The sequence below is a fragment of the Pezoporus occidentalis genome, unplaced genomic scaffold (assembly GCF_034315485.1).
Source record: "Pezoporus occidentalis ecotype Australia unplaced genomic scaffold, CSIRO_AGI_Poc_V1 ctg189, whole genome shotgun sequence".
In the NCBI taxonomy this organism is placed as follows: Eukaryota; Metazoa; Chordata; class Aves; order Psittaciformes; family Psittacidae; genus Pezoporus; species Pezoporus occidentalis.
Genome location: NW_026913737.1, coordinates 1 through 14,472, shown reverse-complemented (window position 1 = coordinate 14,472; position 14,472 = coordinate 1). Strand labels below are relative to the sequence as shown.

The following is a 14,472-nucleotide window of genomic DNA, read 5'->3' as shown; positions in this document are numbered from 1 at the left end:
CTCCCGACCTTCCGGTCCTCCGAGCGCTTGCTACCCTGCTGTGCGCAGCGTCGCCCGTGCGCATGCGCGGGAGCGTGGCGGGCAGTCCCGCGAGAAGCTCCGAGGGGTGGCCGGGCCCTGTCTGCCGGAGGCCGGGCACGCAGCGGCCGCTGGCCCCTCCGTGGGGCGGCGGGGAAGTGTTCCTGCGCTGTGTGCGCCCGCTGTCCCCGGTTATCTCCCCAGCGTTTGGCAGCCGCGGCCGGAGGAGCACACTCCCTGTGTTCCCTGAGGTGTAATCACACGTAGTTCGGGGAATCGGGCAGCGGATCGTGCTCCAGACTCTGCTGTTGCTCCCGCCCGGCCTCTGGCACGTCTTTGCACGCTCTGCCGCTGGGTTTCCAATGTAGGAGTGGTCGAGTTGCAATTTCTGAAGGCAGATGCAGGGCCAGCTGTAGCAAAAAGTCCTGGACTCACGACATGGTCCCTGCGGCCCTGGGGAGCCCTAGAGGAATGGGTCAGTGAAGCCCAGTGCTCCCCAGCAACAGGGTGCAGGGGAAGAGTACCCTGCAAAGCAGCAGCGGCTTGGGAGCTCTCAAGATGAGACCCAGCCCCACCAGAACCTCCTGATTTGCAATGGGGCAGCCCCTAGGAGACTTCTTCCCCTCTGGTCTGCCCAGCACCAGGAGAGGGGTTCTCCCCACCTGCATCCCCAAGCATGGGGACCCCAGGGTCTCACTGCACGGATCACACCGGCAAGCCTGGCTGGAGGAGGGAGCCCCACAGGAAGATCACACAACTCCAGCCAAAATATGCCATTCCCTCTAAAAAAGCAATCATGTGGAAAACAGCAGCTAATGAAGAGGCCTGTCTTCTGCACAAAGAGGGAATGGATAAAACAGACCCTACACACTTGGGTGAAGGAATTGTTTTCGTTGTAAAATCTCTTTCATAATGTTTCATAACTGAAAACCAACCCCAAAGCATGCAGACACTGCTGGAAATAACAACCCTTTCCACTCACTACAGTTCACCCTGCCAGCAGTCCACGGTGGGATGGCACAGGCTGCAATATAAAGACCACAGTATCTCAGAGGAACATAAGGAGGACTGCTCTGTAACATACCCGAGGACCAAACACTGTAATGATATTTTCAGCCTTGGAAACAAACAGACAAACAAATCTATAAAACTTAACTCAGTAAATTCTATTACTGTGAAGTTACTGACCAGGATTGTTGATTTGCTGCTGGTGTATCTCACAGCCAGAGCTGGTCCCTGAAGGACAACCCTGACACTGAGTGACCTGAACCTAAAACTGATCAACACCTAATTCTGGCAACTCAAGGAAGTGTGGTGAAGGCTTTGGCAGCTTTTCCTGATCTGCATCTCAAATACAACCATTTGCACGCCAGCCTCCTGAGAGGTGCTGCAGAAGCACTCTGGCAAGGCTGTGGAGGAAAGCCAGCTCTTCCAGGGAAGGAGCCTGCTGCCTGCACTGGGCCTGTTCCAGTGCTGCTGGTACTGAAGGATGAGTCCATAGTAGCAGGTGGGCACAAGACACTAACAGTCCATAGTGAGGGGTGCTAACCTTTTCACCTTGTTTTCTATGGATCCAGGTCAGCTGGAAAGCACTTGTGCCTTTCTGAAGCACTGCAGTGCCAGGATGGTGCTAAGGACAGCACTTCTGGGGGTGGGGGCTAATGACAGTGCCTGCCGTGATTAGAGTTCACTACCTGGAAACTCTCCCTAGGGACATACTGCTGACAGAGATCTGCCAAACCCAGCAAGGACAGGACTTGGAAGGCATATCAGCAGCTCCAAAATTCAGCATCTATAAGCAGTTCTTTAATAGAGCATGGTTGTTGTGAAGCCTTCATCCTACCAGTACTCTCAGACATATGCAAAGCAGGACAATGCTTCTCTCCTCAGAAAAGAAACAACAAAAAGGACCAGGAGAGCCTGACCTCAGCTCAGGAACAAGGGTTTGAAAAATAAAGGGCAAACAGAATTGCCACCAACACCCAAGACAAAGGCTGGAAACAGCCCAAACGCAGCAGTACCACCCATGGAGGGGGTACTCCATCCATGAGGAGCTCAGCTCCCACTTAGTTCAGAACAGGGGCCCCAACATCTCTCCACACATGTGTCTGGGAACAACTCCCACCCCACAGGGCAGGAAAACAGGCTGACATTCAGAACCAGCACATTAAGGTAAAGAGCTCTGAATGTGAAGTGGACTTGCTCACTGCGGACTGCTTTCAGGAGAGTTGCTGTCCTCCTGCTGCATCTTTTGTACCATCAAGCTGGGCTTCACCCACTTTTCTTGCTTTTGGTTAGGAAAACACTGAAACGGCCCTTTCCTCAGGACTCCTGGAAGTGGAAGCCATGAATGTCCTCCAGAACTTTATGAAGATATGCAAGAACTCCATATATACAGTCAAAAATAGGTTTACTGGAATGTCTTTAGTCACAGCTGTAAGCAGCAATACTGAAAACACTGAACTTGTGCATTCCCATGGCAGGACCAGAAAGTCTTCTGGATTGTAAAACCTATTAATTCCCCTCCCCCCCCCCCCCCTTTTTTTTTTTGAACAACAGAGAAAAAACACCCTTGCAGTTCTCCACAGAAGGGTCAGTTCCCTGTAACATAATGGTATGCTTCTCTTCAGACATCTTTTCCTGTCCTTTACACCAGTGAAGGGACAGTCCCCTTAGCCTGCCACAGCAGGCAGCAGGGAACTGCTCAAGTGGTATTTTTATTATTAATATTACAACTCGACCATATATACAGATAGACTGTAGTGGCAAGTAGCCAGTTCCAAACCAGAGCCCCAGAATTCCACAAAACAGGCAGTTTGGGAACAGAATCTTCTGTTTTATATAAAAGAAAAAAACTAAATCTGACAGCAGTAGCAGGTACTCAACCAAAAAAGGGTCATTTGGCAGTTCTTAAAACACTGTTAGAACTGGCTATTTGCCACTGCCTCCTCACTCCTTGGAGAAAAACAACTTCAAAGCTATATACAGATATCTCACTTAAATTACACAGCAGTTTGGTTATCCCAGAGCCAGCTCCACCAAAGTCTCCAGCTGCCTGGTCAGGTATGGTACTTCAGGACTATAGGTACTGGAAAACAGAGAAACAAGCTCTCAGCCACACACCTTTGCATGCAACAACCCTCCCTGCTAGAGATTCCCCCCCCATTCCTGTAGCAACAAACACCAAACATCTGTGAGAGAAAGTGTGTTTCCAAGCTCAAGCTAATACAATCTGTGCCTGCACACATGCTAGACAACATTTCCTACCACCTTCATCTTCTTCCAGCTTCCCTAACTGAAACCAGATGGGATTTTCCATCACTCTCTCTCACTCTACAACGCTCTGGCACTGCTGCTAGCTCTGCCTCTCCTGCTGCAGGCTGTGTGTCAGGAGGACAAACAGGCCACGAGGGTTTGGCTGAAGTAACAAAAACAGTTACAGAGCTGCCCCCGGCCACAGTGGGTGAGAGGAAAACCCTCCAGACCCAGTAGCACAGAAAAGCAGTGCTGCCATGCAGGGCTGCTTGGATCCCTATAGCACATCATTCTGCAGGCAGAGGGCTGAACTACTTCTGCCTGGAAGAAACATGCTCTGGTTGTTATTACTTATCTGGTAGGGAAAGCAGTGGCGTCACTGCTATGGGGAGCTCCAGAGAGACTGGGAAGGGCAGAGGGCAGCAGAGGGGACCAATGTCAGACCCACAACAGCTACTTGCTGAAAATTAAGTACAACAGTTCTGGGGTAGAGCATGTGCAGGGAGCAGACCCACTGCAAGTTGGCTGATAATATGTGAAGAGGTCTTTGGAAGTCATTGTTCTGGTTGAAACTCTTCCACCTATTCCCACCAGCCTCAGGATCTATGGGTGCCAGCCCTGGATCAATCCAGTGTTGCCTAGGCAGCGCTGGCTTTCTTTGGCTACAATCAGCAAGACTTGGTTTGAGCCTGCCCCTCCGCATGCACATTTAAGCCTTGCAGAAGAGGAGCACAGAGTGATCTACAGGCACCACTTAGGACATGTTAAGGCAGAACAGGGCCTGACACAGTGGCTCAGGTGCTCTCCCACAGGAGCAACAGCACTGTGGTGGCACTCACAGTGTGGAGTGCCATGGGTATTTCTATGCCAGACATGGCTGAGGTGACCTGGAGCTACTCACCAATGATCACAAGCAGAAGAATGACTGCCACCAGTGCTATGATTGCCTTCATCTGCAAGAGGAGCACAGAGGCATGTTACACAGGGTGCCATATGTAGCTGCTCTGACCTGAAAGAAGGCCTTTGCCCTCCAGCATCTTTTCAGCTAGAAAGCAGAACTTCTCCATCCCCTCTGCTGTTCCTGTTGTTGCTCACCTTGCAGCCTCGCCACCACATCTGTCTCCGAAGCTGCTTGGCTCTGTTGCTAAAAGCTGTGGCATTGTCTGATAAACTTTCTATCAAAGGAAAGAAAAGAGGCGACTCAGTGGCACACAGGAGGGCGTTGGAGCATCCACTCATTCTACTGACTCCACTCAGTTTTAAGCAATAAACTCTGCATTAGTGGAAAAGACCCAACCGCAGCGTGATTCACCAAAGCCACAGCAGACGCCAATGTGACGCCCTTTGCTAGAGCACACACAGACCTGCCAGAGTCCCACTGAGCCCCCTTTGTACTGGCTGCCCTCCAACGACAGCATTTTGATCTGCTAGCCAGCAGGGGAGCAGACAGTGCTCCAGGCCACTGTGAAACAGATCAATCTACCTTTGCTTGAAGGACCAACCATATCACAGTACCCAAATGCCTCCAAACTAATGCCCCTATGCAGAGCAGAAGGCGGAGGTGGAAAGGGAATGTCAGCAGAAAGTCAGATCTGCAGCCTAAGGCTGTGATACACCTCTCCCAGGAAGGGCAAAAATACAAGCCCAGGTCTGTCATTCTGAGCTGAAAACAGGTAACCTGGCCCAGCAGCAGGGAAAGAGATGTGGGGAACAGATCAGCAGAGCTGCATTTACCATCGCACCTGATTTGTCCTGCAGGTCATCCAGCCGCTCGCCTCTTTCAATCACCTTTGTGATATTCTCTTGCATAACGTCGATGACTTCATCCACCTGATTCTGGACACTACAGCAGAGCAAAGGCAGCATGAAGAGCAGAAGAAAACACCACCAGCTGTACTCTGCAGCACCAGCCCTTGCTCAGAGCTGCCCAGGCTCGCAGGATCCCTGAGGTCACTGACAAAAACTGAAGGGGACAAGACTGGAGGGAGGTTGATGGGATGCAAGAAAGCAAGAGGTATGGCATCACCTGGGGTGGGTCTCTGGCAATCCCAGGAAGGGTGAGAGAACACAAGGGGCTCAGAGGGTACTGGGAAGTCAGTAGACATAGGGTACCCTCTGTAACATCTTTAACACCCAAATGCAGTAAGAAAAGGTATGAGTTGCTGTTGGTAGGCACCTGTGCTGCAGAATAGCTCACAAAAGTTAAAGTATAAAAATTACACCTTATCTTTCCAGATTTCACAGAACCTTGCAATGCACCTTTGCTAAGTAACTAGGGGAAAATAAAGATGCACTCATGCCTCTGGGAACCGATTTGCTAAATGAATCCCACTCTGCCAGGGGTGTCAAGAGAACAGTAAAGAAATTGGCTTATATGAACTAAACCAAGTTATTATAATTCATCTTCTCATAGGTTACGCAACTCTGTGGGTAGTTGCTTCAGTGAACAGTAGCCTAAAATCACACCCGCAGGGTTATTATAAATGCATTTATTCATTCCATAAAAAAAAGGCACATTGGTAAGACAGAAAAATTCTCCTGGTGGAAAAATACTGCTACATTCTGGTTTGTATTTTGGAGCTAGTACACTCTGATTTTCCTGGAGACAGAAATAAGAAATTTCTTGGGCCCCTAGGGAGACAATACATTGTTTGAGACATACCGTTCCCAGAAAGTAAGTGGCAACAGCAATGTATTGGAGGTAATGCAACACACACGCAGGGCAACAAACCAGAAATAGCTCCAGGCCACTCACTCTGCATAAGTCTTAGGTTTGACAGCTTAGGTTGCCTCGATTAAAAACATTTAAGCACTTTAAACGTATCAAAATGCATCCAGGAATTGCTAAATATGCAGCACAAATAGGCCACTTCAGCAGCATTCCACATTATCATAAACACACACCTCCTATTAACAGTGTGGCACTGGTGTCCCCAAGGGAAAGGATTGCCAGCACCTTGTCTTTAGCACCTGCTTAGCATCCACACTGTCATGCTCCCCAAATTATCTAGTCACACCACCTTCTTCAGACCATGCAAAACCCTCTCCTCCCCACTGCCATCTCACAGATGCAGAAACTCGATGTTTTTTGCCAAATCAGGGTTTTACAACAGCACTAGACCCAACTCCACTACTCAGAGAGCCATCATCCAGCACCTAAGATCAGAGCACTTGATATGATGATGGACAGTATTATCCTCCACCATGGCCCAGGAAACCAGGCCCAAGAGAGACTCAGAGCAATTTGCCCATGGCCAGTCAGTGGGGCACTGCAGAATCAGGAGCAGGGCTCTGTTCCAGCCACCAAACCACTAATTAATTAACTAGAGACATAGGTTCACATTGACCTATTTCTCCTGCCTCCCTATCAGCTACATGCGTCTCACAGAGCAGATCATAGATGACGGTTTAGGTGTTTGTAGGAGGTACAGAGCCCCCAGGCTCCAGTGAGATGCTTGCACCAAGTGATGAGCAGCTGCCACAAGCACTAGTGGTCACAAAGGAAAAGCACATGCCTTGCTCACATTGACTTATGATTCCAAACACAGGCAAGGAATATCATTAAAAGGCTTCCCCCAAAAAAAAAGCTCTAAAACAAGCTCCAGATCTTTGAATATGAAGGGGCTTCCATCTTAGCATTTTAGCTCAGGCTCTGTAGCACCACTGTGGCTTCCAGAGCTGGAACAGTCAGGCAACACCTCTGAAGCCAGTTTCTGATTTAACAGCCCTCATGGCACATGCTGGACTCCAGCAATGCATATGAAAACTTGCTTTATTTAGGACACCACAAGAAAGGAACCTGCCTTCCCTGTGCTACATCGCAGAGTTTGTGGGAGCAGCATCTCTGAATCCACCTACACTGTGCAGTGACAGCCACATGCCAGGAGTTTCTTATCTGGAGGGGAAAGGCACAGATAATCCCCAAACACCTCTCAGCAGGAGCATGCCCTGTGCCCATGACCCTATCCCTATCCTTTTACAAGGTATGAGGCAGAGCTGCCACCGTTGAGAAGGCATGGAAGGTGGCACTGAAGATGCAGGCAGATGCTGCCTGGGAAACGTGGTGGTGCCTGTGGAATAAAGTGTTCACCCCACAGAGGACACGCGCAGCCCTGTGGCCCTTTCCTGGGGCAGCAGGTGAGGACGTGAGCAGGAGGCATGCTCTGCAAAGGGGGTTTCCTTACCTCAGCACAATGGGCAAGTCCCAGCTCAGAGCTGCCAGCAATGCTGCTATAGCTTGGGGTGAGAGAAGAAAAGCGGAAACATCTGCTATTTTGCTTGGCAAAAACTAAAATGCTTTAAACATCAGTTTCACAGCAGAAGACTACATCTGCAGTATGTAAATGTTTCTAGAATAGTTCACTGGCTGCAAAATAAAGAGATTTCCTCCCACAACAGATCTGTGACCAAGTTATCTTGGTACAACGAACAAGTGGGAGCACACACAGTTACAATGCATCTAGGAATGTGCAGAGCAAGGCACCACACGGTATGCCTCAAGTACAAGTCAGCATCTGGAGGGATGCTGCTGTAGTCCTGAGGCACCCCAAAGTGTTCAAGGCAAAGTGGGCAGGTATGTAATTTGAAGCTGCTCTGGTACATCAAGCATTTGGAAGAGACCTATGGAGCACAGACCCTACTGCCCAAGCTGCATCTCAGCATCGCGCCTCTTTTCACTTGAGCTGCTGGCAAAAAATTGTGCACCTCTGCTACCTGCGCATAGCTTGGGCATGCTGTTAGCCATCCCCAAACGAACAAAGCATTTCACAGATGGAGAGTGGAAGCACAAAGAAATCAAGGCTTAAACATCTCAATATTTGCGAGAGTTTAACTCCCATGGAACACAGACACATTTGAGCACCCCAGTACTTCCTGGTGCTCAAATCAATCTGATGCAAAGAGAACCTGGAAAATAGCAAGGAAGAAGAGACCAAGCCAGGGAATGAAACTCTGTTCTTCACACAGTGCTCTAGCCAGACCTTAGGCCAGCCCTTGCTTTCTTTCTTTCCCATCCATCACTGCTGCAAGACATGCTTCTCTGGGAGGGGTCTGAAAGGTGCCCAGCCTATTCATTAGCCCTGCAGTTTCACAACAAATTCAGAAATTCCCATTCGTTTGGCATGCTTAAGGTTGGAAATTCAAGTCACATCAAGAAGAAAATATTTTCTTGTTTCATTTGGCAAGAGAGAATGAATCTTCTAATATGAAGTGTATTTCCTGTTAGGGAGATACTGGCTTTTGACACATGTATTTCATGTGCTTCACTCCTGCCAGATTTCCAAGAGAAATGAAGGAGAATACCTGCCAGGAAAGAAAGCAAGACAAAAGCATAAAATATGCCTCCCATGACCCTCCTTCTTACTAATTGCGGCATATATGATGCTTTAAATAAGGACAGCAAGTGTACACTATCAAAGCAACAAGAGACTCAACAGCACTCATCTTGCTTTAGGCTCCTCTTTTCTTAGTGCTTTGCTGGGTCCAGAGTGGGAGGAATAAACCTTCCCATTTTGGCTACTCCAGGTTAGCTACTGAGAAACTCCCTGGGATGGTCACAGTGTTTGCCTAACAACAGTGGCGCATTCTTCAGACACCATAAACAGCCCATACACGCACCATGGGATGCGCTGCTCAAGGCTGCTTCTTGTCTCCAAGCTGGCTGTTTACAGCTAGCATGACACACTTACATTTTCCACCCCAGCGTTATTAATAGTGCTATGTATTTTGGTGCAAATTAAACCCAAACATCCCTCGTTGTGGCAGTAACCCAGGCAAGAGGGAACAGGATGGAGAGCCAAGCTGGATGGACAGTGCAAAGGCACGAGGCCAGCCAAGCACAGTGTTCTCCAAGGCATGTCTCTCTTCAGAGAAGCTGCCCAGCAGAAAGCCCTGCTGTACTCAACAATGGGGTGTCAGCACTAAACCACGCCACAGATAACGGGGTTTTTTTGCTGTTTCATCCCAGCTGTGAGGAAGACAGCAGCCAATGCCTCCCTGAAGCCTTCAGTCCTTGAAATGATTATACCTAACAATGATGCCTGTCAACATGGTCTCAGTATCACCTTTAAATGAAAGCTTGGACTATGGCTGGGGTCCACTGCACAGCCAGCAACCTGTGATAAGCAGCCAGGCCCTGTGATGCTGCTGTCAACTCTTGCCTTGAAACCATTCCCCAAACCCTCCCCCTCCTCCAGATGTAACTTAGAGACAGACAGAACCACTGAGGCCGAGCTCCAGTGCTGGCCACCCTCAGCAATACAACTGGGGAACCACGGCAGCATGCTCAGCCTCATCGCCAGCACAACCAGGGCCAGCAGCAGTCACCTGAAAGCAGAAACATCAGCAGTGTAGGAGGTGAAGCAGCACAGAAAAGGGGGTGATTTTAGTAGTGTTTTTGAAAATATGACCTGCGATGAGAGGCTCCTGTTCTAAATAAAACAGGTGGAAGATGAGTATCTCGCCTTCCCCCAAAAAGGCAGTAAGAGCTCTCATGACACACACTCAGTACTTCTCACACGGCCTGAAAGCAAAAGCAAAGAGATCAGCTCTCCCTTACCTATTCTTTGTAACTTTTGGGAAAAGGATAGAAGGTTATTAAAAGCTGCTTTTCAGCTGCAGCTCTCCCCAGGGACAGGGAGGTCACAGAAGGGAGCCTAAGGAACCTCATGCAGCCACTTAATTACCAGGAGTGTCTCCCCCAACCCAGCAGCTGTTGGGACAATAGAGCTTGAACCTCCAGACACATCAGGATGAAAATGCAGCACAGAGGGGACTGTGACACTTTCTCCTGTTGCTATTGCTGCCTCTAAATCAGCTCTTTTCCCTATGGAATTTGCAGTGTTCCCCAGCATCTCCTTCTGCAGCTGAGCCAGCTTTGAGGGTCTCTGCTGCCAAACTCACCACCCTGACCCAAGTTCCTTCGCTGCCAAAGACAACTAGGAAAAGTTTCCAGTCTTGTCTCTCACGTCCAATGTATTTCACACCTTTGCTCCCATAATCCCATCATCTTTGCCTCTATCCAATCCTGCATCCAGTTTCTTTTTACACCTATCTTCACACCTTGTTCCTCCAGACACAGCTAGTCTCTAGCTTTAGCCAGCTATGCCTCAGCTCTCTAAATGCTCAAATTCCTCCTTAAAATGTCTTTTCCTTACAGTGTTTCAGCAATAACTGAAACCCAACCCTCCTTTTCCTCCTCTGCTGAAACCAGAGTGAACTGTATTATTCCTCTACCTAAGCCCCTCCTTTAGAGGACAAAGGCATAGATGTCACCCCCTCTACACCTTTTTAGAGGGGAGAACCCCACTGATAAAACCAAATCTCATCCCTCTCATCCACTCCAGATCAGCCTGGCCCTGACCTAGAGGGAGGCTTTATCCATATTGGCTTACCCTAAGGACCAGCTCACCTCTGTCAACTACATCCTCACACCTTGGAGGGAACAGAGACCTCCTGAAAACACAGGGCACAGTGACCAACACAGTACCTCTTGTATAACTCAAGTGCCCTTCATCAGTCAAGGTAATGTGGCAAGCGGGCACACAGGCAGGCACTAACACTGGCAATGAGTCATCTCAGAGCTTGCTCTGCCTTTTTCCTGGCGTGAAAAAAATCCCTAATGAAGAGCAACACTCAGGCTGCACACAGGTCAACACAGTCTGAGTAATGCCTGGTCATCAGTCCCTGCATACATCTCTGTTCTGGCTCCATGAAGATCACCAAAGGAAACAGTGCAACACAGATCAGGAGTCTCTGAATATCCCCCCCTTTTCCATTAAATCCTACCATTGCATCCCTCATAAATAAGCGCAGGACAAACTGGAACCCAGAACAAGCATCATCCAGGAAATGACCCAATGGGAGAAGGATCCAGAGTGTTCACTCCTTCCTTCTTGCCCTAATACAGTCAGTAATCCTCCTCCAGCCATAATGGTTTCCTGTTTTCCAGCTGCTTTGACCCCACTGAGTCACTGCTTATCTTCAGGTGACCTATATCAGGTTTTTATCTTAAGAAGAGGCTACTATCCAAAAAACATGGTCTTGGTGTGTTCCTGACCACTTGCTTTCTTGTAATGTTGAGGAGCAAGTTACAGGATGAAATAAAAAGCAACAAAGAAAAAAAAATAAAAAAGGGTGCTAGCAAAGGTTAGAATTCAGGGTTAATGTTCTAGAGAGTGAGCCTCATAAAAGCAGGAAACAGATCATCATCAGAATACAGCAAGAGCTTTAGAAATTCCACTGGTCTACTGCAATACAATCCTATCCCTTTGCCTCTGTCAATGCATGTTTTCTTGATAACTTGGATCAAATTTGAGATTTCTCTTAGCTGTGGACATGTAGGGAAGGAAATGTCAGTTAGAAGAAAGCAAGTACAAGCCATGTTCATATTCCAAAGAAATACATAGTTAAGACAGCGCAGGAGCTCACAGTGCCAGAATAAAGTATTATCTATGTGGCACTGAGGAACAGCAACTTACTGCCTGATCTTGTCATTTCTAGGTCCAAATCTTGGTCCAGAAGGCCCTCTCCTGCAGGCAGAAAAGAGCAATCAGGATGGAAGGTACAATGAAAACATGTTTGTAAACCAGACTCAAAAGATACACAACAGAGGATCAACGCCTTGTGGACAGAGGATTGTTCTCATACCTCCCATCAGTCCCTCCCAGGTCTTAGGATGCGTGGGACACCCCAATCTTATAAAGGTCACACCTATTAAATCTAATTCATGCTCGATGCCAAGCCTCATCTCAAAGGAATAAAAGGGCTTGATTCCCAAGCCCCCCCTTACAAGGCAAGGGAGCAGCTTTTGGTATTCGACACCTGCAGTCTTGGAGCTTAGACAGTTAAGACATTTCATTCCCTAGAGCAGCCATTCAGAAACTCACAAGAAAAAGTCTTCCTCTTCATCTGAATCTTCTTCCAACAGGTTCCTCTGCAAGCACAGAAAAGAGGCAAACCAAATCAACAAGCAACCACCATTTCCCATACACACTTCCAGCTCTTAAGACACAATCAGGATCCTCTGACTGCAGGTTATGTGCAAGCCCTCCTTTGGAGGGGACTGACAGTACTCTTGTTTGGAGTCACTCTGTTTCTCTCCCCTTGTGACCAAGGTCTGAACTGGATGTCTCTGTCCTGCTATTATCACTTTAGCAGTGTTTGCTAACTCTGCAAGCATGGACTAATGCATAGCTCTGCAGCTCTGACTCGGGACAACTTGCACCTCTGCTGCTGAGCCAAACTGGATTTATATCAATGGTCAGTTGCCTGCAAAGGTTCAAATCCCAGTTCCAGGGGTCAGTACAACTCCCTGTGATGCAGAAGCAGCCAGTGTCAGCAAGCAAAAAGCAGAGCCCCTGCACAGGCCAGCTGTGGAAGGAAGCTCCCGTTTGTTCAAGAGACAATCCCCAGTGCTGCACTTCGTCAATGGCAGCTACTCAAAGAACATCAGCCACCCTGAAGTGTCCCATCCACATGGGAAGTCGGATTCACTCCGAATGTGGAGGACATGGGAGTGTCTCCACCCATCTAATGGCAGCAGATGCAAGGATGACTGCAAGGAAACATGCTGGGCTCCCTGTAAGGCACGTCCAGAGAGGTTGGCCCTTCCAAACCCTCAACTCAAGCAAAAGCCATGGCCAGTCTGGAAAGCAGAATGGTCTCGTAGCTCCTCTGCTTTGCACCAAAGGGCTCCTCCTGGGCTCAGATCTGCTGTTCCACTGTACTACATCAGACAGTCCAAAGCCTGACTTTTAAGAGCAATCCCACTTAAGCCTGAAAGTTTCAGACAGACAGTACTAGAGTTCATTTCTCATAACAGGGCAGCACAAATTCTCCAGTCGAGCCAAGAGCTCCCTAGAACATCTACTTAGGGTCAAAAAAAAAAAAATCAAGAGTGGGAATGGCACACTAAGCATGTGGGCCTAGGAACACACAGGATTGTCTTTATGGTATCGAGAGCTGCTTCCTCTGTGCATAAACTGCAGCTCCCACCTGAAACACAGTACTCTTATTTTAAAGCTCACCTGCATTTCCAGCCTTGTCACATTTGCTTAATCTACTTAAGCAAACAGCAAGACAACGAAATAGTTTCAGCCACTGCCTCCCTCAAGGGCTGAGCAAACTGCTCTTTGGCAACACAGGATCCTCATCTTGCCGATGGCTGTCATGAACCATAACAACATTTAAGACTATGGTCTAAACGCAGTTTTAGCACAGCATGACCCTAGAACAAACATATCACGTTCAATCCACTTCGTCTAAAACAGGCAGCTGCACCACTCTGACCTGTATTCAAGGCCTGAAACATCAGGGGAACTTGGTGATAGGGAAAAAAAAATAATGACCTGTAAAGCACAGGGTAACTTCACAAGAGTCCTTCAGCCAGTAACGCAGGGGAGAGCTGTGATGCCCAGGCCTAACTGTGCAGAGGCAGGAAACTGGGGCACACCAGGATCTCAGAGCCTAAAGGAACTGAATCAGGTTCCCAAGACAGGATCTCCAAGTGAGGTTTGTTTTAAAACACACAGATGAGGTTTGCTGCACGGACAGTGCCCCCACTAACTAAATGTCATTATCGACAGCGACCCGGGCTTCTAGGCCCCGTAGCCACGGGACACAGAGCAGCCCCTTCGGCAAAGGGAGCCGCAGCTCACCTTGCTCCGGCCGACCCAGCGGCTAACGGCACGGGGCAGTGCGGGGACCTTAGGGTCCCCAAGGTGCGCTAACAACCACCTGCCCTCCGTGGGCGCCTACCCCGGGCACCGCTCCGGACCGTAACGGCCAGCAGCACCGGAAGGACCGGCCGCCCCACAGCGCCGGCACTCACCCGCTCGCTCTTCACAGAGCCCGTCACCTCGTCGTCGTTCAGGTGCCGCTTGAATTTCGGGGGCATGGTCTCTGCCTGCGGGAGAGGCGACTTCGTGCCCGGGAGGAGAAGCCTGCCGAAAAGGTGCAGACACGGGCCAGGTCACCCCGCTGTTCCATGACTCAACCGCGCGGTCCAGGCCGCTCCTTGCCAGGCCCAGCAGGAAGTGACAGAGCCCGGCGGGCACCCGGGGAGCCCTGCACGGTGTCCCCGGAAGGGGAAGAGGGAAAAGCGGAAAGATAAAACAAGGATGCAAGAGCCGCAGGGCAGGGGGAATGCAAGGGCAGCCGGTGCCCGACACCCGCACTTTCACCGGGGCCCGCCGTTCCGGT

General features: G+C 49.3%; 1 protein-coding gene across 1 annotated transcript; it reads right to left on the bottom strand.

Annotated features, from left to right (window-relative positions):
• Positions 1-2,411: 2,411 nt before the first annotated feature.
• On the bottom strand, positions 2,412-14,247 carry VAMP4 (vesicle associated membrane protein 4). Its single transcript, XM_062616153.1, has 7 exons — positions 14,102-14,247; positions 12,159-12,205; positions 11,751-11,801; positions 5,016-5,116; positions 4,369-4,448; positions 4,175-4,226; positions 2,412-3,106 (listed from the first exon to the last, which is right to left on the bottom strand). Exons 1-7 carry the CDS (start codon positions 14,165-14,167, stop codon positions 3,078-3,080), a joined length of 426 nt encoding a protein of 141 aa, XP_062472137.1. The 5' UTR covers positions 14,168-14,247; the 3' UTR covers positions 2,412-3,077.
• Positions 14,248-14,472: the final 225 nt, after the last annotated feature.